At 54.6% G+C, this 21,959-nt stretch overlaps 1 protein-coding gene across 1 annotated transcript; it reads right to left on the minus strand.

The window, feature by feature from the left end:
• Positions 1-17,742: 17,742 nt before the first annotated feature.
• On the minus strand, positions 17,743-21,496 carry LOC110258667 (small integral membrane protein 15). Its single transcript, XM_084973901.1, has 3 exons — positions 21,295-21,496; positions 20,221-20,357; positions 17,743-19,130 (listed from the first exon to the last, which is right to left on the minus strand). Exon 3 carries the CDS (start codon positions 19,116-19,118, stop codon positions 18,894-18,896), a length of 225 nt encoding a protein of 74 aa, XP_084830027.1. The 5' UTR covers positions 19,119-19,130; positions 20,221-20,357; positions 21,295-21,496; the 3' UTR covers positions 17,743-18,893.
• Between the last annotated feature and the right edge of the window lie 463 nt (positions 21,497-21,959).

Genomic DNA, 21,959 nt, shown 5'->3' on the forward strand with positions numbered 1-21,959 from the left:
GTTTGGTTCTGGGTTGGGGTGCGTGTGTGCGCGCGCGTGTGTGTGTGTGCGTGTGGGTGTGTCTGTGTCTTGCTTTTTCATTTTATTGGAATACAGTTGACTGACAAAGTTGTATGAACTTACAGGGTTGTTTCTGGGTGTTCGTCATGGCAGTGAAAGGAAACACCAGGATTTCCCTAGAAAGCCATCCCGTTCACCTGATCGGTGGCATGGAGGACATTCACATCCTCCTTGAGTTTCGCATTTGAAAGTGAGGGGCGGGTGCGTGCAGCAGGTCCCCCACCCCCACCCCACCCCGCGCCCCGAACGTGCCTCCCGCAGTGGCACTAGGAGTGTGTGCAATGAAAGGGACAGGACACCAGACACCAGAGGACCATTCTGACCCTCCTTTCCTTCTCTCTTCAGAAAGCAGGAAATAAATCTCTTGGGTGAAAGAAAAGTGTGCTCCCTGCCACGAAATTTGGGGGGGGGGGGTGTCGGGTTGGCGATAAGGACTTCACTGCTCCCATGGCTCCTGCAATGTTCACGAATCCTCCAAATCCTCAAGGCAAGATGGTTCACAACCAATACATGAGCGAGCTGTCAGAGACACCAGGGACTGAAACACTCCGTATTAGGGAGGGGTCCTCACTCACTTTCATGCAAAGGCAGCCACAACAGCAGCCTTTTCAAAGATGGCTGCAGGCAAGGGGGTGGGGGAGATGATGGAGAAAGTGGTGGTGGCGGCGGCGGCGGCGGCGGCGGCGGCGTGGCAGACTTGGATCACGTCCATTATGTTCATTCAACAAACAGTCGGGGCGATGGGAGAATGGCCGCTTGGTGGTCTGGGTTTCTCCAGGCTCCCTGGCCCACTCCCTGCCCCACACCCCCAACCCCCCACACCCCCTTGGACATGGGCAGGAAGGTTTCTAGAGAAGGCAGTGCCTGACCTGCTGGCTCTGTCACCCTGGGGGGAGAACATTTCGGAGAGTCGCCAGAGGCTTCAGACTTCCTACCCCTCTCCCTCCCCCACTCTGAACCCTGGTAACTAGACTTCATTCAACCGACACTTAGGATGGGTCATCCAACTGTTCTCTCATGAAGGAAGGAAGGAAGGAAGGAAGGAAAGAAGGAAGGAAGGTCGGTCGGTGGGTAGGTGGGTGTGTTTTCTGCGTGGGGTGAAGCCTTCCCTCCCTCGATGCAAGCCTGATATCCTCACCTGTCACAGAGACTGGACCCCTAAAAAACTACTGTGTCCGGTTTTCTCCCATTTAGGGGGTTCCAGAGTGTGTGTGTGTGTGCGTGTGCGTGTGCGTGTGCGTGTGTGCGTGCGTGCGTGCGTGCGTGTGTGTGTGTGTGTGTGTGTGTGTTGAGGGCCACACCCACGGCATATGGAGGTTCCCAGATGACGGATCGAATCGGAGGCTTTAGCTGCTGACCTCCTACACCACAGAAACAGGAATGCCAGGTCCGAGCCGCGTCTGGGACCAACACCACAGCTCACGGCAACACCGGATCCTTTACCCACTGAGCGAGGTGGACAGGCATCGAACCTGCAACCTCATGGTTCCTGGTCGGACTCATTTCCACTGCGCCATGGCGGGAACTCTGCTTTGTGGTTTTGGCGTTTGGATTCCAGAAGGTGGCGTAGGGGTCCCTGTTCGTCGTCTATTGGATAGAGACTCTTTTGTGTGTGTATATGTTCATCCCATCCTCCTCATGGATCCCTCTCCCCCGCCCTCATGATTTCTTTTCCCCCCTCTGCTTTTTAGGGCTGCCCTCGTGGCATATGGAAGTTCCCAAGCGAGGGGTTGAATCGGAGCTACGGCTGCTGGCCTACGCCACAGGCACAGCCATGTGGGATCCGAGCCGCGTCTGCGACCGACACCACAGCTCACGGCACTGCCTGCCGGATCCTTACCGCCCCCCTGAGCGAGGCCAGGGATCGAACCCACACCCTTCCCTGCAAAGGTTCCTCGTCGGATGCGCTTCCATGGTGCCACGACAGGAACTCCCCCGTGATGGTTTTTTTTCACGCTGGTGTTCCCACCCACAAGGAAGGAATGGCCCAATATTCTGGAATCACCTAGAGGGGAAAAGACGCTGAAAAAGAACGGAGGGATAGATGGATGTAGATGGATCACTGAATCCCCTTGACTGTACACCTGAAACGAACACAACATTGTAAGCAAGCCCACTGTATGCCGAGCTAAAGCAACAACAACAACCAACAACCACAACAACCACAACAAACTTACATCTTAAAAAAAAAAAAAAAAAAAAAAAAGATGTCCCCTGCAGTTCCCATCAGGGCTCAGCGGTAATGAACCCGACTAGGATCCGTGAGGATGTGGGTTCGATCCCTCCCCTGGCCTCGCTTGGTGGGTTAAGGATCCCGTGTTGCTGTGGCTGTGGGGTAGGCCCGCAGCTACAGCTCTGATTCGACCGTGAGTCTGGGAACTTCCATAGGGCTGGGGCGTGGGCATTAAAAAAAGATATACTATATGCATACTATATACATATGTAGGAGTTCCCGTCATGGCTGGACGAATCCGACTAGGAGGCCTGAGGGTGCGGGTTCGATCCCTGGCCTCGCTCGTTGGGTTCAGGATCGGGTGTTGCCGTGAGCTCTGGTGTAGGTCGCAGACAGGGCTCGGATCCCGCGTTGTGCTGGCTCTGGTGTAGGCCGGTGGCTACGGCTCCGATTGGACCCCTAGCCTGGGAACCTCCATGTGCCATGGGTGCAGCCCTAGAAACAGAAAATAACTACGTGTGTGTGTGTGTGTGTGTGTGTGTGTGTGTGTGTGTGTGTGTATACAGATAGATATAGATATATAGATATAGATATATCACCTAAAGGCCCAGGACTAGAGAAAGCATTGGGTCATTAGGATCTAAGAATCTTCTCCCCGCCCCCCAAATCCATCCATCCATCCATCCATCCAACCCACCCTCCCTCCCTCCCTCCCTCCCTCCCTCTCTCCATCTTTCACTTTTCCTGATAAAGACAAAGGGACAAAAATTGTTTGTTTGGTTGTTTCTTTGTTTGTTCGTTTTTTTCTCAAAAGTTGTACATCTACTTTGTAACTTATACCTCTGTCAGAGGGATGGAGAATCCTTGACCTTTTCCTCCCTACCCAAATCCTTCCAGAAATCAGAAACTCAGTGGCTGGAAAACTGGACTGGATCCTGAAGTTTTTCCAGTTGCCTTCCATCTCTGGCTACAACTCTCTTCATCAGCGTTTCCCATTTTCTCCCACCCTTTGGACCTGGCATCCTTGCGGATGAGAACACGTATCGCTTGTCCCGAGGCCCTGAAAACGGAAGCCCGTGGAGTCCCTCGATGAACACATCAGAGAAATGGTCTCTGAGAGTGAAACCATCACCCTGTGTTCATTTCTCTAAGAGCCCCTCGGAAAGTTGGCCCCAACACCTGACGGCATTCTCAGAGGGGCCTTTCAAAAGACTGAAGGGGCGTTCCCGTCATGGCTCCGTGGTGAGCGAATCCGACTAGGAACCGTGAGGTTGTGGGTTCGATCCCTGCCCTCACTCAGTGGGTTAAGGATCCAGCGTTGCCGTGAGCTGTGGTGTCGGTCGCAGACACGGCTCAGATCCCACGTTGCTGTGGCTCTGGCGTAGGCTGGCAGCTATGGCTCCGATTCGACCCCTAGCCTGGGAACCTCCATATGCCATGGGAGCGGCCCAAGAAATGGCAAAAAGACAAAACAAACAAACAAACAAACAAACCGAGAAAACAAAAGACTGAAGGGACTTTCCCCTCTCCCTCTCTCTTCCCTCTGTCTCACTCACTGTCTCTGTCTGTCTCTCTGTGTCTCTCTCACACGTACACGCACACACACACAGAGTCACCGGCTCCGTTCTTCATATGTAACAGTTTGAAAGTTCCAGGAAAGTTTGGCAGCCCAAACCGGCCTTGGTACTCCAGCTCCAATTAAGTCTCAGAGACAGAGTTTTGGGTGAAGCATAAAGAACAGCTTTATTGCTTTGCCAGGCTAAGGAGGCCACAGCAGGCTAAGGACCTCAAAACTGTGTCCTCCCTTGAGAGGGGATAGCAAGGGGTTCTATAGGTTTAGCTTAATGGTGGGCATGGGGGTGGCGGAGCTGTCTAGAAGCATCAGGGTGCTTGCATTCTCCCTGGATAGGAGATTAGGATAGACCATTTCAAAGTCATCAAGGCTGGAGTCAGGTGGTCCATGGAATGTTTCTAGTGTCTTTGGGGTTATGGCATTTTGACCTTCTCTCCGGAGTGAAGATTGCTCATCCACGGGGTGGGGGGGGGGGCGCAATCCTTAGGGAGTGTTTCAAGGGTAGAGAAAACACCAGGTTCACTACAACTCTGACTCGACAGTAGTCATTAGTCATAAGTTCGTGGGCCAAGGCAAGCCATAACCTAATGGAGACTATTTCAAAGTAGCTTTTAGCTGTAACAATGTCTCTGGCTCCAACACACCAGCACTCCCGGGCTTGAGCTTGGTTTCAGTTTCAGAGGAGGGAACTCTGGCTCCAAGGATTAACCCCTTCGTTCCTTTGGTTTCTGTGGGCCTGGTTCGGGGAGCCCATCCACATCACCGCCTTTTGAGAGGCCATCTGACAACTGTTTCACCAAAGCGACGTCATCTCAAAACAAGGAAACCAGTTCCATAAATGGAGGATCTCTCCCTTCCCCCTCCCTCCCTCTCCTTCTCACTCTCCTCTACCCACAGCTCATGGCAACGTGGGATTCGTAACCCAGTGAGCGAGGCTGAGCATGGAACCTGCCACCTCATGGTTCCTAGTTGCATTTATTTCCACTTCTGCACCACGATGGGACCTCCCCAGCTCAGTTTTTCACACGTGAGGTTTCCCGGGACGTTTCGGAGGAGGCGGACCCCAAACGTGTCTCCATGCCCTGTGTGGGTGATTCCTGTGAGGTAAAATGACTTAAGGACCGGCCCACACCAAAGGGACACTCTGGCCCTCCTTTCTGGCCCCCAGACAGCAGGAGATGAAAATCTCCTCCTCGTGCAAAGGAAGATGGCAAGTGAAGATGTCCATTCCCACACCAAGGCCAACATGCTCCAGAAGTTTTGCGGGGTTTCCCGGGTTGGGAAATGGCGGGGGCTCCTTTGGCCTGACACGAGGCGAGTTTCGTGCACACATCCTCCCCCACCCCCCTCCATGCAGTCTGCGAGGGGCAGCCTGAGGGTAGGGAAATTGGGGAAAGAGGGGAAAAAAAACACTTTCCCTAAAGAGAAGCTCCAGGAAAAGTCACCACCTCTGACTTGACTGGAGAGTTTCTGCATTTGAATGAAGTGATTGAACCCAGGCCCTGAGGCCTGGATCTTCCTGATCTCCCCTCCCCCCCTTCCCGGGCGTGAGTCCAGGCGATTTGGGAAGCGAGAGGCGGCGCAGCAGGGATGGCGGCCGGGGGTGGGGGGTGGGGCGGGCAGCTGGGGCCGGGAGTGGGGGGGTGCGGGACTAATGAACCAGCGCCTGCCTGCCTGCCTGCCTGCCTGCCTGCCTGCCTGCCTGCCTGAACGAGCCCCTCCCCTCCCCCCCCACCCCCTCCCCACGCCCACCCGCCTGAGGGCGGGGATGGGGCCTGAGAGCTACGGGAAACTTCTTTGCTAGCTACTTGTCAGGGAGTGATCCCAGCTCAAAGTCCCTTTGCTTATTTCGGAACAAGGTCTGAGTCTCAGCTAGTACAGAGTTTCTGAATGTCTCGGCACATGGACTGGCCTGCACCAAACAAGCAGACAGGAAGAAAAATGAACACACAGAAACCCAGCTGGTCTCCTTCTCCCAGAGTCTCTCTTGGAGAAATTACCTTAAGCTCAGTGACTTTGCCCCGTCTCCCTCTGGTGCAAAGCCATCCCTGGAGGAGCCAGGTCTTACATGAGCAGGGCAGGGCAGGGCAGCACCACCCAGGTGAGCTGGAGAGTGGAGAGTCAAGTTGATAGATACCCCAAATGTGGCTGGCCAGGGGTCTGGGTTAGCATTCCGTGTGAACTCACACACCCAGGCACCTAGCACCGATTTCCCCATGTTCTTCCGACCGTGATTCTCACTCTTCTTCTGTCCCCCCCCCCCCACCTTCGGCTTTTTGCCTTTTCTAGGGCCGCTCCTGCGGCATATGGAAGTTCCCCTGCCAGGGGTCCAATCGGAGCTGTAGCCGCTGGCCTACACCAGAGCCACAGCAACGCGGGATCTGAGCCACATCTGCAACCTGCACCACAGCTCACGGCAATGCTGGATCCTTAACCCACTGAGCAAGGCCAGGGATGGAACCTGCAACCTCATGGTTCCTAGTCAGATTCATTAACCACTGAGCCACAATGGGAACTCTGACTCTCCCTCTTCCCTGCCTGATACCTTAAGAGCCTGATCGTTTGTGGGGAAATGAAATCCCAGCTGGCAAGAGCCACCTTATCTTCCCAGCACACGAGAAAAGAATAGGCGCAGGCTCACATCCATCTTATGTTTCTATGCCTTGCCCTGGCCCCACCGTTTCAGAAAGCTGTGTCCCTCCACCTGTCAAAAGCCAAAGCCCAGGAGTTCCCGTCGTGGAATAGTGGAAAGGAATCCAACCAGGAACCATGAGGTTGCAGGTTCGATCCCAGGCCTTCCACAGTGGGTTTAGGATCTGGTGGCATCACCTTGCGCTGCGGTGTAGGTTGCAGACGCAGCTTGGATATGATGGTGCTTGTGACTGTGGCATACGCCCCAGCAGTTGTAGGTCTGATTCGGCCCCTAGCCCGGGAACCTCCATATGATGCGGGGGGGGGGGGGTAGGGGGTAGGGGGAGGCTGCAGCCAAAGCCCAAGGAAGAAAGACAATCAGAATGTTGCGTGGAACTCCTGGAGACTTAACAGCCACCACCAGTCATGACCATGGCTGTCAACCGACACCAGAGCCAAAGAAATGTCGGATCAAATAGGAACCTGCCACTTACACCAGTACTCACCACAATGCAGGACCACAAAAACAAAGGAACAAGAAACCAAAACTAAATAATTGCCCAGGAGCAGCAGGTGCAGGAAAACCATGCTGACTCTCACCCCCCAGAAGCCAGAGGTAACCTATTTATCACCCCACACGCACACACCTCAGCACCACCAGCACCAGCACCCCACCCCCCCACCCCAGGATCGAATCTGCATCCTCGTGGGTGCTCCTCAGCTTTGTTACCAATGAGCCACAATGGGATCTCCCCAATCCAGGTTTTTATGTTTCTTTTTTTTTTTTTTTTTTTACCCTTGCTTTCTTCGGGTGGCACTCACGGCACACGGAGGTTCCCAGGCTAGGGAATCAGAGCTTGAGCCACTGGCCTACACCACAGACACAGCAACACCAGGTCCGATCTGTGTCTGCAACCTACACCACAGTTCAGGGCAATGCCAGATCTTTCACCCACTGAGCGAGGCCAGGGATCAAACCAGCACTCTCATGGATGCTAGTCAGATTCCTACCTGCTGAGTCACAATGGGAACTCCACTAAATACATAAATTTTTTCAAAGAGAGAGAGAGAGAGAGGGAGAGTGTGTGTGTGTGTGTGTGTGTGTGTGAGAGAGAGAGAGAGAGAGAGAGAGAGAGAAGGTCTGGTATCACTTGGGGAAAAATAAAATTATGCTTGGAGAAAAATATCTGTCCCTAGAGATCATTCACAATGGCTTGCTCTGCCTGTTCATTTCTCTCTTTCTTCCCTTTTCTTTTTTCCTTCCTTTTCTTTTCCTTTCGCATCTGTCTGTGCCGTGTGTGTGTGTGTGTGTGTGTGTGTGTGTGTGTGTGTGTGTAGTCTTCTTTTAGGGCTTCACATGTGCCATTTTGTAGGTTCCCAGGTTAGGGGTCAATGCTAGTCGGGTTCGTTTCCACCGAGCCACAACGGGAATTCCTGCCTTGTGTTTCTTTATCTTTGTTCTGTTACTAGGTGCTAGGGATTCCTTTTTGTTAAGTCCAGTCACTTAAATAAGGGTGTTTGCAGGGTTGCCTAAAGCATCAAAAATGTATTTTCTCATTAAATATTGGAATGTGGGGAGTTCCTGTTGTGGCTCAGTGGTAACAAACCCGACTAGTATCCATGTATGCCGGTTCGAACCCTGGTTTGGGAACTTCCGTATGCCACAGTTATGGCTCTAAAAAATCCTCTCTCTCTCTCTCTCTCTCTCTCTCTCTCTCTCTCTCTCTCTCTCTCTCTCGATAATATACACATACACACACACATCCATACGTACATACCTATGTACACGTATACATATACATTGGAATTTGGTCTGCCATCGATGAGATGCTCCCTCTTTGTGTGTTGTTCATTTTGTTTTTTGTTTTTTAGGAGTGCACCCTTGGGATATGGAAGTTCCCTGGGCTAGGGGTCGAAGAATCGGAGCTGTAGCTGCTGGCCTGCACCTCAGCCAGAGCTATGCCCTGCCAGATCACCCGATCTGAGCTGAGCGGCCACGTCTGTCACCTACACCTACCTCCCCCTGAATGAAGACGTATTTTCAATACATCTCAAGTGGAGAAAAACTTGCTAAAAATCACTTTATTTGTCATGGAAACCATATCTTCTAGCAGACATGGCACAAAAGCCAGTGTTTATGGTCATCACACCACAGACATCAGAATTCCAAGCTTCTAGGGGTTTCTGGGGGCGGGGGGTGTGTCCCCAGGGCCTGTGGAAGTTCCATGCCCGCCGCCACTGCCACTGACTGCTGCCGCCCCTCTGCCACCACCCAGGGATCCTTCGCCCTGGGTGGGTGGGGGGAGGGAGAGGGTATCTCAGCAGAAACGATCTTATCTTACGGGGTTTATGGGTGGCTAGAAGCATGTGGTTCTGTTCATGTCATGCTCGAGGTTTCGGTTTTTGCCCTCCTACCTACCCAATGGTCGGCAGATGGAATTCTTCTGGTTTTCTCTGGCCATCCCTCTCCTCGAACTCACGGGTCCAGTTTTTCTCCCACATTTGACTTTTCCGGGAGATCCACAAAAGGAAGCGCCAACCCTTGACATCCACCGACAAGAGATCACCACCCTCTGCCCCTCTTTAGCCCCTTCTCATCCTCATGCCTGCCTGCACACATCGGAGACATTTCCAAGTGCCCAGGAGGATCCTTGGACCCTGACACCTCGAAATCTTCCCTGAGCAGCAGTGCTCGGGACTCAGACCTGGGGTTTATCACGGGCTCCAACCACGACCTTTGGTTTTCCTGGGCTGGGAGATCGGTTTCATGAGATGGAACCGGCTGCGGATTCAGCTTCTGGATCTGGAATGTGAAACGTTGTACACGACTTTTTTCAAGGCATGACTGTAGGGGAACGAAACCTTGCCCCCCCCCCCCAACCCGCCACATCCCAGATGTCACATGAGCACGGGGAGGAATTCTGTGGAGCTGGAAACAACCATGACCCAAAAGAACACAGGAAGGAATTCCTGTCATGGCGCGGCGGAAACGAATCGGACTAGGAATCACGAGGTGGCAGGTTTGATCCCTGACCTCGCTCAGGGGTTTAAGGATCTGGCATTTTTCCGCGAGCTGTGGCATAAGGTCTCAGATGTGGCTCGGATCCCGCCGTTGCTGTGGCTGTGGCTCAGGCTAGCAGATGCAGCTCCGATTCAACACCAAGCGTGCGCGCGCGCGGGGTGGGGGGGGGGGGGGGGGGGAAGGGAAGCAAACCTCCTAAGAACGACGAAAGTGCAGTTAGGAAACAGAAAATGATGATCCCGGAAGTCCACTTGAATGTGGTTGGGAATCATGCATAGGACCACACCGCCACCGTGTGAGAGACCAGTGCAAGACAGCTGAACAATACAAAGCGGGGTGGGGGGGGGTGCTTGGCGGGGGTTGGAGGAGGAGGAGGAGGAGGAGGAGGAGGAGGAGGAGGAGGAGGAGGAGGAGGAGGAGGAGGAGGTGGGGGGAGACGGCGGCACTGGTGGTGGGCAAAGGTGCCTCTGGGCGAGGACTTTGGTGACCATATTCTCATGGCAGGCTTGAGAGCCCAAAAGATGACATGGTGGAGGCTGAAGTTAAGTTTGGTCAAAAGGAAAACAACCATGAGAAAAGATGCGTCCACCCACACATAGAAAAGATATTGTGCCAAGAATGGGAGCCCTGTTCCAATGGCTCTTCCTGGGATTGTGGGAAATGAATCGATAGCAAGAAGATGCTTTCACATCCATGTCTTCAATGACTCCTGTACTAAGTGCGTCGTGGTTTTGCCAGTTTGGCAGAGTTGTGGAATGTCATCCGGCAATTGCATCTCCCCTGCCCAACCAGCAAGATGGAGTTGTTCTTTTTTTTTTTTTTTTTTCCTGCTGCACTGCCTTTCCTGTGCCAGGGATCGAACTTGAGGCTCAGCTGTGACCTCGGCACAGCGGGAACTCCAAGATGGATTTCTTTTTCCTTCTTTTTCTTTCCTTCCTTCCTTTCTTCCTTTCTTTCTTTTCTCTCTCTCTCTTTCTTTTTCTTTTCTTTCTTTCTTTCTCTTTCCTTCCTTCCTTTCTCCTTTCTTTTTCTTTCTTTCTTTCTTTCTTTCTTTCTTTCTTTCTTTCTTTCTTTCTTTCTTTCTTTCTTTCTTTCTCTCTCTCTATCTTTCTCTTTCCTTCCTTTCTTTCTTTCTCTTTCTCTCTCTCTCTCTCTCTCTCTTTCTTTCTCTTTTCTTTCTTTCTTTCTTTCCTTCTCTCTCTCTCTCTCTTTCTGGTTTTTTTTTTTTGGGGGGGAGCCACACCCGCAGCACATGGAGGTTCCCAGGCTAGGGGTCAGTTCGGAGCCTTACCTGCCGGACTACACCACAGGCACAGCCACGCGGGATCTGAGTCGCCCGGGAATGCTGGTCGAACCCGCAGGCCCTCCGACCATAACCCAAGTCTCCTGGGAGAGCTGGTCGACGCTCCGGGCCTTCAGACACCGGCCCGAGTCTCAAAAGATATCGAGTCGACTTCGCGAGCCCTCAGACTCCAACGTTTGTCGCCCGGGACTGCTGGTCGACCCTGCGGGCCCTCGGACCCAACCGTGAATGGCCTGGGAGAGTTGATCAACACCGCGGGCCCAGGGACCTGGGCCGGAGTCGCCCGCGACATCTGGTTGACCCCATGTGCCTCGGGCACGGCCTGATGCACCCGGGAGACCTGGTCGACCCCGCGGCACCTCGGACGCGAGCGCGTGTCGCCTGGGACAGCTGGTCGACACCGAGGGCCTTCGGACCCGGGCCCGAGTCCCCCGTGACTGCTGGTCGACACCTCAGGCCCTCGGACCTGTGCCCGAGTCCCCCGGAAGCGCTTGTCGAACCTGCGGGCCCGCGGACACGACCGTGAGTCACCCAGGAAGGCTGGTCGTGCCTCCAGGCCCTCGAACAGGGGCACGAGTCCCCCGGGGCAGCAGGTCCAACCCTCGGGATTTCGGACCCTATTGCGAGTCGCCCGGGAGTGCTGGTTGACCCCACGGCCCTCGGACCTGGGCCCGAGTGGCCCGGGACAGCTGAACAACCCCGAGGGCCCTCGGACATGGGCCCAAGTCGCATGGGACAGCTGGTCGACACTGCGGGCCCTCGGACCCAAGCGCGAGGCACCTGGGACAGCCGGTCGACACCGCGGGCCCTCGGACATGGGCCCGAGGGGCCCGGGACAGCTCGTTGAAACCGTGGGCCCACGGACACAGGCTTGATTCACCCGGGACTGCTGGTCGACACCGCGGGCACTTGGACCGGGGAACGATTCATGCGGGACAGCTGGTCGACCCTGAGGGCCCTCGGACCCGGGCCCAAGTCGCCCGGGACAGCTGATTGACCGCGGGCCCTCAGACATGAACAGGAGTTGTCCGAGAGTGTTATTCGACCCCGCGGGCCCTCGGGCACGGCTTGAGCAGCCGGGAAACCTGTTGGACTCCGTGGGCCCTCCGACCAGGTCCCGAGTCTACCAGGAGAGCTGGTCGACGCTGAGGGCCCTCGGACTCAAGCACGAGTCGCCTGGGACAGCTGGTCGACACCGCGGGCCCTCGGTCATGGGCCGATGTGCCCGGGACAGCTGGTCGACTCCGCGGGCACTCGGGCATGGGCCTGAGTCGCCTGGGACATTGGTCGACCCCGTGGGCCTTCCGACCAGGTCCCGAATCTCCCGCGAGAGCTGGTCAACCCCGCGGGAACTCGGAATAGAGCTGATTCGCCCGGGACAGCTGTTTGAACCCGCGGGCACTCGGACAAGAGCGTGAGGGTCCCGGGACACCAGGTTGTCACAGCGGGCCCTCGGACTTGACCGTGAGTCACCCGGGAAAGCTGGTCGACACGAGGGCCTTCGGACGTGCCCCTCAGTCGCCCGGGACAGCTGGTCGACACCTCGGGCCTTCGTACCCAAGCGTGAGTCACACGGGACAGCTGGTCGACAACGCGGGACCTAGGACCCGGGCCCGAGACGCGCGGGACAGCTGGTCGACCCCACGGGACCTCAGACACGAGCAGGAGTCACACAGGATGACTGGTCAACCCCGCGGGCAATCGGACCCAAGCCTGAGTCGCTAGGGACAGCTGGTCAACCACGCAGGCCTTCAGACCCAGAGCCGAGCTGCCTGGGACAACTGGTGGAACCCGCTGTCCTCTTGCACGGGCCCGAGACCCCTGGGAGAGCTGTTCTCCCCCTCAGGCCGTCGGTCCAGGCCCGAGTCCCCCGGGATATATGGTCGAACCCGCAGGCCCTCGGACCCGATTGTGAGTCAATCAGGACGGCTGGTCGATGCGCGGGCCCTCAGAGCAGGGCCCGAGTCGCCCAGGACAGGTGGTCAACCCCGCAGGACCTAGGCCACGGGCTCAAGTCGCCCGGGAGAGCAGGTTGACCTCACGGGCCCTCGGAACCGGGCCCAAGTCGCCCAGGAATGCTGGTCGACCCCGGGGGCCCTTGGACACAAGCGCAAGTTGCCCGGGACAGTTGGTCGACCCCGCGGGCATTCGGAAATGGGCCCGAGTCACCCGAGACAGGTGTTCACCCTGCTGGGCCTCAGGCACGGGCCCAAGTCCTCTGCGAGAGATGGTGGGCCCCACGGGACCCCGGACACAGGCCAAGTGGCTCAGTACAGCGGGTCGACCCCGTGGACCATCATACCCGAGCGCGAGTTGCTTGGTACCGCTGATTGACACCGCAGGCCCTCGGACCTGGGCCTGAATGGCCAGGGACATCTGGTTACACAGCACACCCTCAGACCCGAGCGTGAGTTGCCCGGGAGAGCTGGTCGACCCCGCGGGCCCTCGGGCCCGGGCCCGAGTCCCCCGTGACATCTGGTCAACCACGGGACCTTGGACACCAACCCGAGTTGCCCGGGAGAGTTGTCTACACCGCGGGCCCTTGGGCATCAGCCTGAGTTGCTCGGGACAGGTGGGCGAACCCACGGGCCCTCGGACCAGGGCCCGAGTCCCCTGGGGAACGCTGTTCGACCCTGAGGGCCCTCGGACAGAAGTGCGAGTCACAAGGGAGATGTGGTCTACACCGCGGGCCATCGGAGACGAGCGCGAGTCGGCCGAGAGAGCTGGTCCACACTGTGGGGCCTCGGACAAAGGCCCGAGTTGCCCGGGACAGCTGGTCAACCACGCGGGCTCTCAGACCCGGGCCCGAGTGGCCTGGGACAGCTGGTCGACCCCGCGGGCTCTCTGACCCAAGTGCGATTAACCCAGGACAGCTGGTCGATCATGAGGAACCTCGGACACGGGCCCAAGTCGTCAGGACTGCTGGTCCACCCCGCAGGCCCTCGGACCTGAGAGTGAGTCACTCAGGATGGCTGGTCAATCCCAAGGGCCCTCAGACCCTAGCGTGAGTCACTCAGGATGGCTGGTCAATCCCATGGGCCCTAGGACCAGGGCACGAGCCACCCGGGATGGCTGGTCGAACCCACGGGCCTTCGAACCCGGGCCCGAGTTTCCCGGGACTGCTGGTCGACCCCAGGGGACTTCGGACCAAAGCGCAAGTCGTCTGGGACAGCTGGTTGAGACCGCGGGCCTTTGGACCTGGACTTGAGTCGCACGGGACAGATGGTCGACCCCGTGGGACATCGTGCACGGGCCCGAGTCACCCGGGACAGCTGGTCGACCCCGCGGCCCCTCAGACCCAGGCCCAAATCACCCGGCACAGCTGGTCGACCCCGCGGGGCGTCAGACCCGGGCCCGAGTCGCCCGGGCCTGAGTCGCCCGGGACTGCTGGTCAACCACGGGCCCTCGGACCTGAAACTGAGTCGCCTGGGAGAGATGGTCGACACCGTGAGCCCTCGGGGGCCCGAGTCCCGGACAGCTGGTCCACCCGCGCCCTCGGATTGGGCCCGCTCGGGACCGCTGGTAGGCCCCGGGGGCCCTCGGACCCTAGCGAGTCCCCCGGACCTGCAAGACATTGTCCCGCCGGCCCTAGCCACCCAGGACAACTGGGACACCGCGGGCCCCCGGGGACCAACTGCCTGGGATGCCGCGGCCTGTGGGCGGGCCTGAGTTCCCGAATCTCCCAGAACAGCTGGTCGACCCCGCGGGTCTTTGGATCAGGGCCAGAGTCCCTCGGGAGTGCTGGTCGACCCTGCGGGCCCTCCGACCAGGTCCCGAGTCACCCGGGACAGTTGGTCGACCCCTCAGGCCCTTGACCTGGGCCAGAGGCCCACGGGAGTGCTGGTCGACCCCGCGGGCACTCGGACCAAAGTGCGAGTTGCCAGGGACAGCTAGTCTTCCCTGCGGGATATCAGACACGGGCCCGAGTCGCCTGGGAAATCTGGTCGACCCAGCGGGACATCGGGCACAGGCCTGAGGCACCCGGGACAGCTGGTTGACTGTGGGGGCCCTCGGACCCAACCGCGAGACACCTGGGACAGCTGATTGACCCCGCGAGATATCGGGCATGGGCCCGAGTCACCGGGAACAGTTGGTCGACCCCGCGGGCCCTTGGGAACGGGCCTGAGTCGCCCAGGAATGCTGGTCGACGCTGCGGGCCATCCGACCAGCTCCCAAAACTCCCAGAACAGCTGGTCGACCCCGCGGGTCCTCGGACCCGGGCCCGAGTCGCCCGGGACAGCTGTTCGACACCGCGAGCTCTCGGGCACGGGCCTGAGTTGCCTGGGACGCATGGTCGACACCGCGGTCCCTCGGACACGGGCCTGAGTCGCCCGGGAGAGCTGTTCAACCCTGCGGGCCCTCGGGCACGGTCCCGAATCACACGGGACAGCTGTTCGAAACCATGCTCCCTCGGGCATGGTCCCGAGAACCCAGGAGAGCTGGTCGACACTGTGGCCCCTCCCACCATGTCCCGAGTCTCCCCGGACAGCTGTTCGACCCCTTGGGGCCTTGGACCTTGGGTCGAGTCGCCCGGGACAGCTGGTCGATCCTGTGGGAACTCTGACATGGGCCCGAGGCACCCGGGACAGCTGTTCGATCACGGGCCCTCGGACCCTAACAGGAGTCGCCTGGAAGAGTTGGTCGAGGCCGCAGGCCCTCGGGCACGGGCCCAAGTTACCCAGGTTTGCTGGTCGACACCGTGGGCCCTCGGACCCGGGCCTAAGTTGCCCGGGATTGCTGGTCAACCCCGCGGGCCCTCGAACAAGGGCCCGTCTGGCCCAGGACGTCTTATCGACACCATGGGCCTTCGGACCCAGGCTCGATTCACCCGGGATTGCAGGTCGATACCGAGGGCCCTCCGAGCCGGGCCAGAGTTGCCTGGGACAACTCATTGACACTGCTGGCCCTTGGGCAAAGGCCCGAGGGCCCCGGGAGAGATGGTCAAACCCGAGGGCTCTCGTACCTGGGCCAAAGTGTACCCGGAGAGGTGGTCGACCCCGTGGGTCCTCGGACACGAGCGCGAGTTGCCCGAGAGAGCTGGTCCACAGCACGGGGATTTGGACATGGGCCGGAGTCGCCTGGGAGAGCTGGTCGACCCCTCGGCCACTCAGACCAGGGCCCAAGTGGCCTGGGACAGCTGGTCGACCCCACGGGCCCTCTGACCCAAGCTCGATTAACCCAGGACAGCTGGTCGACCAGAGGACCCTCGGACCAGGTGGACCCCCGGACCCGAGTGCGAGTCACTCAGGAGGGCTGGGCGATCCCGCAGGCCCTCGGACCAGGGCCCGAGCCGCCCGGGATGGCTGGCCGACCCCGCGGGCCATTGAACCCGGGCCCTAGTCGCCCGGGACAGCTGGTCGACCCTGCGACCCCGGCATTGAACCCGTCACCCGGTCGCCCGGGTCGACACCCAGGCCCTTGGGCACGGTCTGAGTCCCCCAGGACAACTGGCGGACACCGCGGGCCCTAGGGCACGGGCCCGAGTCGCATGGGACCGCTGGTGGACCCCGGGGGCCCTCGGACCCAAGCACGAGTCTCCCGGGACAGCTGTTCGACACTGTGGGCCTTCGGGCACGGTCCCGAGTCGCGCGGGACAGCTGGTCGACCCTGCGGGCCCTCCGACCAGGTCCCGAATCTCCCAGAAGAGCTGGTCGACCCCGCGGGTCCTTGGACCTGGGCCCAAGTCACACGGGATGGATGGTCGACACTGCAGGCAATCGGTCCTTGGCCCAAGTTGCGCGGGACAGCTGATCGACACCACAGGCACTCGGACCCGGGCCCGAGTTGTGCGGGACAGATGCTCAACCCGGCGGGCCCTCAGACCAGGGCCCGAGTCACCCGGGCAGCTGGTCGAACTCGTGCGCATTCATACCCGGGCCCGAGTTGCCCGGGACAGCTGGTCGACCACGCGAGACATCGGGCACTGGCCAGAGTCCCCCGGGACAGCTGGTCGACACCCGGGCCCTCGGGCATGGTCCGAACTCCCCCAGGATAGCTGGCAGACACCGCGGACCCTAGGGCACGGGACCGAGTCGCACGAGACCGCTGGTAGACCCCGGTGGCCCACGGACCCAAGCGCGAGTCTCCCGGGACAGCTGTTCAAAACTGCGGGCACTCGGGCACGGGCCTGAGTCCCCCGGGAATGCTGGTCGACGCTGCGGGCCCTCCAACCAGGTCCCGAATATCCCGGAATTACTGCTCGACCCCACAGGTCCTCTGACCCGGGCCAAGTCGCCCAGGATGGATGGTCGACACTGCAGGCACTCGGACCTGGGCTGGAGTCATGCGAGTGAGCTGGTTGACACCGCGGGCCCTCAGGCACGGTCCCGAGTCGCCCGGGATAACTCGTTGAAATCGTGGGCCCACGGACATTGGCTTGAGTCACCCGGGACTGTTGGTCGACCCCGCAGGCAGACTAAACCAAGCGTGAGACCAGGGCCAGAGTCCCTCGGGAGTGCTGGTCGACCCTGCGGGCCCTCCAACCAGGTCCCGAGTCCCCCTGAGCAGCTGGTTGACCCCTCAGGCCCTCGGAACTGGGCCAGAGTCCCCCGGGAGTGCTGGTCGACACCGTGGGCACTCGGACCCGAGCACAATTCTTTATAAAAAAGTATCAAATTTATTTCAATATCTAGTTTCATTTTTAAATTAAAGCTATTGGACTAGTTTCTGTAATTTAAAATTCATTATCAGAGGTGAGGAAAACATTAATGAGCTATTAATTACCAACAGCTAATGAAATTATTAACCATGCATTTATAAAAACCATGTTAAGAAGTTCCAGTAATACTACTTAAAGGAAATAGCCTTTAGGCTCCTTCTCATTCTGACATAATTTACACCTTTTTACCCAAAAACTACTATGCTGAACAAAATTTTTCCAAATGTTAAATAAGCCTTTCTTTACCATTTATGGTATATGACTTAACTGTTATTCCTTAAAAATTCCTTCTAAGAAATTTGAAATATTAATTTTCACCATGAACCTGTTTGACCAAAACGTATAAGGCATCACTACCTCATGAATTAAATTAACAAAGAATGGAAATAAAAACAAAAGTGTTATCTATATAATTAGCAAATTATCTGATCGGACTTTTTTTTTTGTCTTTTTAGGGTTGAACCTGCAGCATATGGAGGTTCCCAGGCTAAGGGTCCAATCAAAGCTGCAGCCACCAGCCTATGCCACAGCAACGAAGGATCCAAGCCACGTCTGCAACCTACACCACAGCTCACCACAATGCCTTAACCCACTGAGAGAGGCCAGGGATTGAATCTGCATCCTCGTGGATGCTAGTCGGGTTCATTAACTGCTGGGCCATGATGGGAACTCCTGATCAGACATTTTAACTTCACTTTTCTACTTAGCACAAGTGAGAATAAGCTGGTTCCAAGGTACTACCAAGTTTGGCCTTTTTACTGCAAGCTTTAAATCATAGTGTTACTCTACTCAACAAGTCACTTCTAAGAAAATGGCAGTGTTCATAAGTACAAAAATTGTTATATCCAGTAAGTGTTATACTACATAGTTAAGAGAATTCTGTATAAAATTAGATTTTTAAAAAATGCAGAATGTTTAATAATTACCAGTATCTCAAAAGCCAAAATGAGAAAAATGCAGAAAATAGAAATACTCATTGATTATTTTGCTCTAAGAAAGCCAGAAATGATTCTATTCCAAGAAATAAACAATTATGATAAAAGATGTAAGTAATATACTCTCTTTTCAGCTAAAGCACACTTTTCATGTTAGGACAATTCTGATTTTTACATTTTTAACTTCCTTTGTCCAGAACAGGACCCCATTTTAAGCCATTATTTGAATAGAGTTCACGTTCTAAAGTCATTTTTATCCACAGGATGTTTTCATTTTAGTACTTACACTGCAAAAAGACAAATGACTAAATACTTTGTAGCATAAATGCCAATTTACAATAACTGTCAAGAGACTTCCACACCAAAGCCTAAAAGTTGCTATAGTACAGGTGAGAACTAACATGATTCTTCCATATGCTCAGGCTTCGTTTACTAGATAATACTGTCATAAGGTCCAGAAAAGAAACCTTAGTGGTCCTTCCAGAGCTGCATAATTTTCCAAACAATTTTCCTCTAGTTGCAGAGCTTGTTCATTCCTTCAATCTTTTTTTAGTCGTTTAGCTTTTGCAATATTTTCTTGACGTTTTTGTTTCTTCTTTTGCTCCTTTTCCCTGGCCTCGATCATTTTGGCCAATTTCCAGGACAGTACAGCACTTGCTAGAAACAATGGAGTAAGGGCCAAAATAACTGTTGTAAGGAAGCCATATGGGTCCTTTGCAGCCCATTCCACAACATACTCAGCCCAAGCTTTTATATCAAACATCTTTGTGGAAGTCTTGAGAAAAGGAGGGTGGGGGAGAGGGACAACAAGAGAAAAGACTATATGGTTAATCACATTTTGAAAAAGTTAGACAGTTAACTCAAAATTCCATTATCACTCAACAGTTTTTTTGTTTTTAAAAAGTACCAATTAGTACTATTTTAATAAGAATTAATATTTCCAATAAGAAAAAATAATTCAACTAGACAACCAGAAAAATGACACTTAAAAGATGTGACGGTATAGGAGGTACAAGTAAAAACCATGTAGAATCTGTCATAAGGACTATGCATTCTCACATGCCTCCTATATTCAAGACAAACTTAGCAGCAGAGTTTTATAAGAATCTAGAGTTTTATGTGCTCATTCCAAAAAACAGCTGAGTTCTGTTTGTCATTTTTTTTGACATAGTCCTAGTACTAATTAACAAAAGTACAATCTAATTAACAAAAGTACAATAATCAAATTTGGTGTATGCAAAGAACATATTAAGTACTAATTAACAAAAGCACAATCATCAAATTTGGTGTATGCAAAGAACATATTAAGTACTAATTAACAAAAGCACAATCATCAAATTTGGTGTATGCAAAGAACAAGGCACAGAGTATGTGAAATGCTTGGGTGAAAGGGAGATAATGGATGGGTGTGACCAGGAATGAAACAAGAGAGTAAGAAAACCACAGAGGGAAAATAAAATAAAATAAAATATATTTCCTGGGCATTTCGAATATTACAATATGGAAAAAAAAGAAAACCACAGAAATTCCATTCATATATAAAGAGATATAAGCAAAAGGTGACATGCTAGTTTATGACTTCTTTCAGCTTTAAGGACATGATTCAGTAAATGAGAACACATTTAATAAATGAAAAAATTACAGGTGCCATGCATTTTGTTCCATTTGGGGTTGGTAAGGAAGGATCATCTAGCAAATTCGGATGTTATGGATTTGAGTGACATTTTTCTCTTTTGCTTCAGAGGCTTTTCAGCCTTTCAGGTTTGTGTCATCTCTATTCAAAGTGTAGAATTAGAATATCTGGGTAGGAATGGGTGTGTATACAGTCACTTAAAATTTCACCTGGGATTAAAAAAATCATCTACCTTATGCTTGAATACTAATTTTGTCCTGGGATTATCAGCCAATCACAATGTCAGGTGACCCTTAGTTGTCGTCTTTAGTTCTACCATACACTTATGAGAGAAGGCTTAAATTCTATGTCCTGGTTGGGTTGAAAAGACTAGATAAAAGAAAAAAGTTAAAGTCACATCTTTAAGGATAATTATAATTCTATACAACTTATAAATGACATGTAAAATTGCCTGGCACATTATATACATTTAATAGCTATTTCTAGTTTAGAGAAAGAAATAATTACACAATTGCAAATGCCCTCTAAGAAAATCCTAATTACTAGATATCATATATTTTACTAAATTACTTATTTCAACAATAAAATTTTTTACTCATAAGATCAATAACATTTACTAAAACGTCAATTATTTGCTTACAGGGTTAGGCATACAATCGCAAAATCAAATACTGCCTTACTCTTTAAAGGTTTTTTTTTTGTCTCTCTATTATACAATTTGTGTTCTTTATCAGAGATAAGTAAAACAAATCACCCACAATCTCATCACCTAAATAAAACTACCATCGTTGGCTTTAATTATATCCTATCACAATTTCTCCGTATTTTCAACTGAAGACATTAAAGTGACTAAGTTACCGTCTTAGCTTCCCTTGCCCCCCAATTCGTCCACTCCCACCTAAACTAGGCTCTACTGATATGTTTCTTTAGCTTCTCTAGCCCACTAATGAATTAACTAATGCAACACTCAGAAATAAGCAAAAGAACTCTGCAATAAAAGAAAAGCGGAAGTAAAAGACCTAGTTCTAGCAAAGTTTTAGCCATTATCACAGAGAAGAGCTACCGTCCACAGGACACGCAACTTTGGTGCCCCTCAATTTCGACACAAACGTCTGCTCCTCTACACTTTAAGGAATAAATATTACTCTTCTACCTTCCGAAAGGGGTCAAGCGGACTTGCTCTCCGTACCAGACCCACGCGGGGCCTAAAGATGCAACTGATGGCACCTCACTGCCGTCTGAACTTGTCTCCCTCCCTCACTCTTCCTGATCCAACCCGGCTGCCCACCCCTGGGGCCACGCTCACCCGACCCTCCGCCTCTGGGAGCGCGGGCCCAGCGGGGCTCGCAGAGTGGGCAGTCCGTGGGTATGCAGGGTCGTCCCTGCCACACCTCGCGTAGCGGGCGCACTATCCGCGACCGCTGGGCATGGGGGCAAGATCTCGGCAGCTGGCACCACCAGCCTCCTTACATCGTGCCCGGAACGTTGAGCTCCTAACCCTGCTCCCCACTCACTGCCAGGCCGGACTGCGGATTCGTCCAGCCCTCCCGGGCGAATTGTGTTTCGAAGAGTTATCCCCGCGGGCCCACCGACCATGTCCCGAGGCGCCCTGGACAGCTGGTCGACACCGCGGGCCCTCGGACATGGGCCAGAGGGGCCCGGGACAGCTCGTTGAAACCGTGGGCCCATGGACATTGGCTTGAGATACCCGGGACTGTTGGTCGACCCCGCAGGCAGTCTAAACCAAGTGTGAGTCTCCAGGGACAGGTGGTCTACCATGCGAGACTTCAGACACGGGCCCGAGTGGCCTGGGTCAGCAGGTCGACCCGGAGGGCCGTCTGACCCAAGCGCTATTCACCCGGGACAGCTGGTCGACAACGAGGACCCTTGGACCTGAGTGCGAGTCACTCAGGAGGACTGGTCCATCCCACGGACCCTCGGACCAGGGCCCGAAGCATCCGGGATAGCTGG

This window comes from Sus scrofa, chromosome 8, assembly GCF_054392235.1.
Source record: "Sus scrofa isolate SSC_HxYL_T2T_F1_AM1 chromosome 8, Sscrofa_HxYL_maternal_Yorkshire_Landrace_v2.0, whole genome shotgun sequence".
NCBI lineage: Eukaryota > Metazoa > Chordata > Mammalia > Artiodactyla > Suidae > Sus > Sus scrofa.

What these genes read in the sequence shown, in the direction of transcription:
- LOC110258667 (XM_084973901.1), bottom strand. Translation starts at nt 19,118, where the DNA reads ATGTTTGATATAAAAGCTTGGGCTGAGTATGTTGTGGAATGGGCTGCA.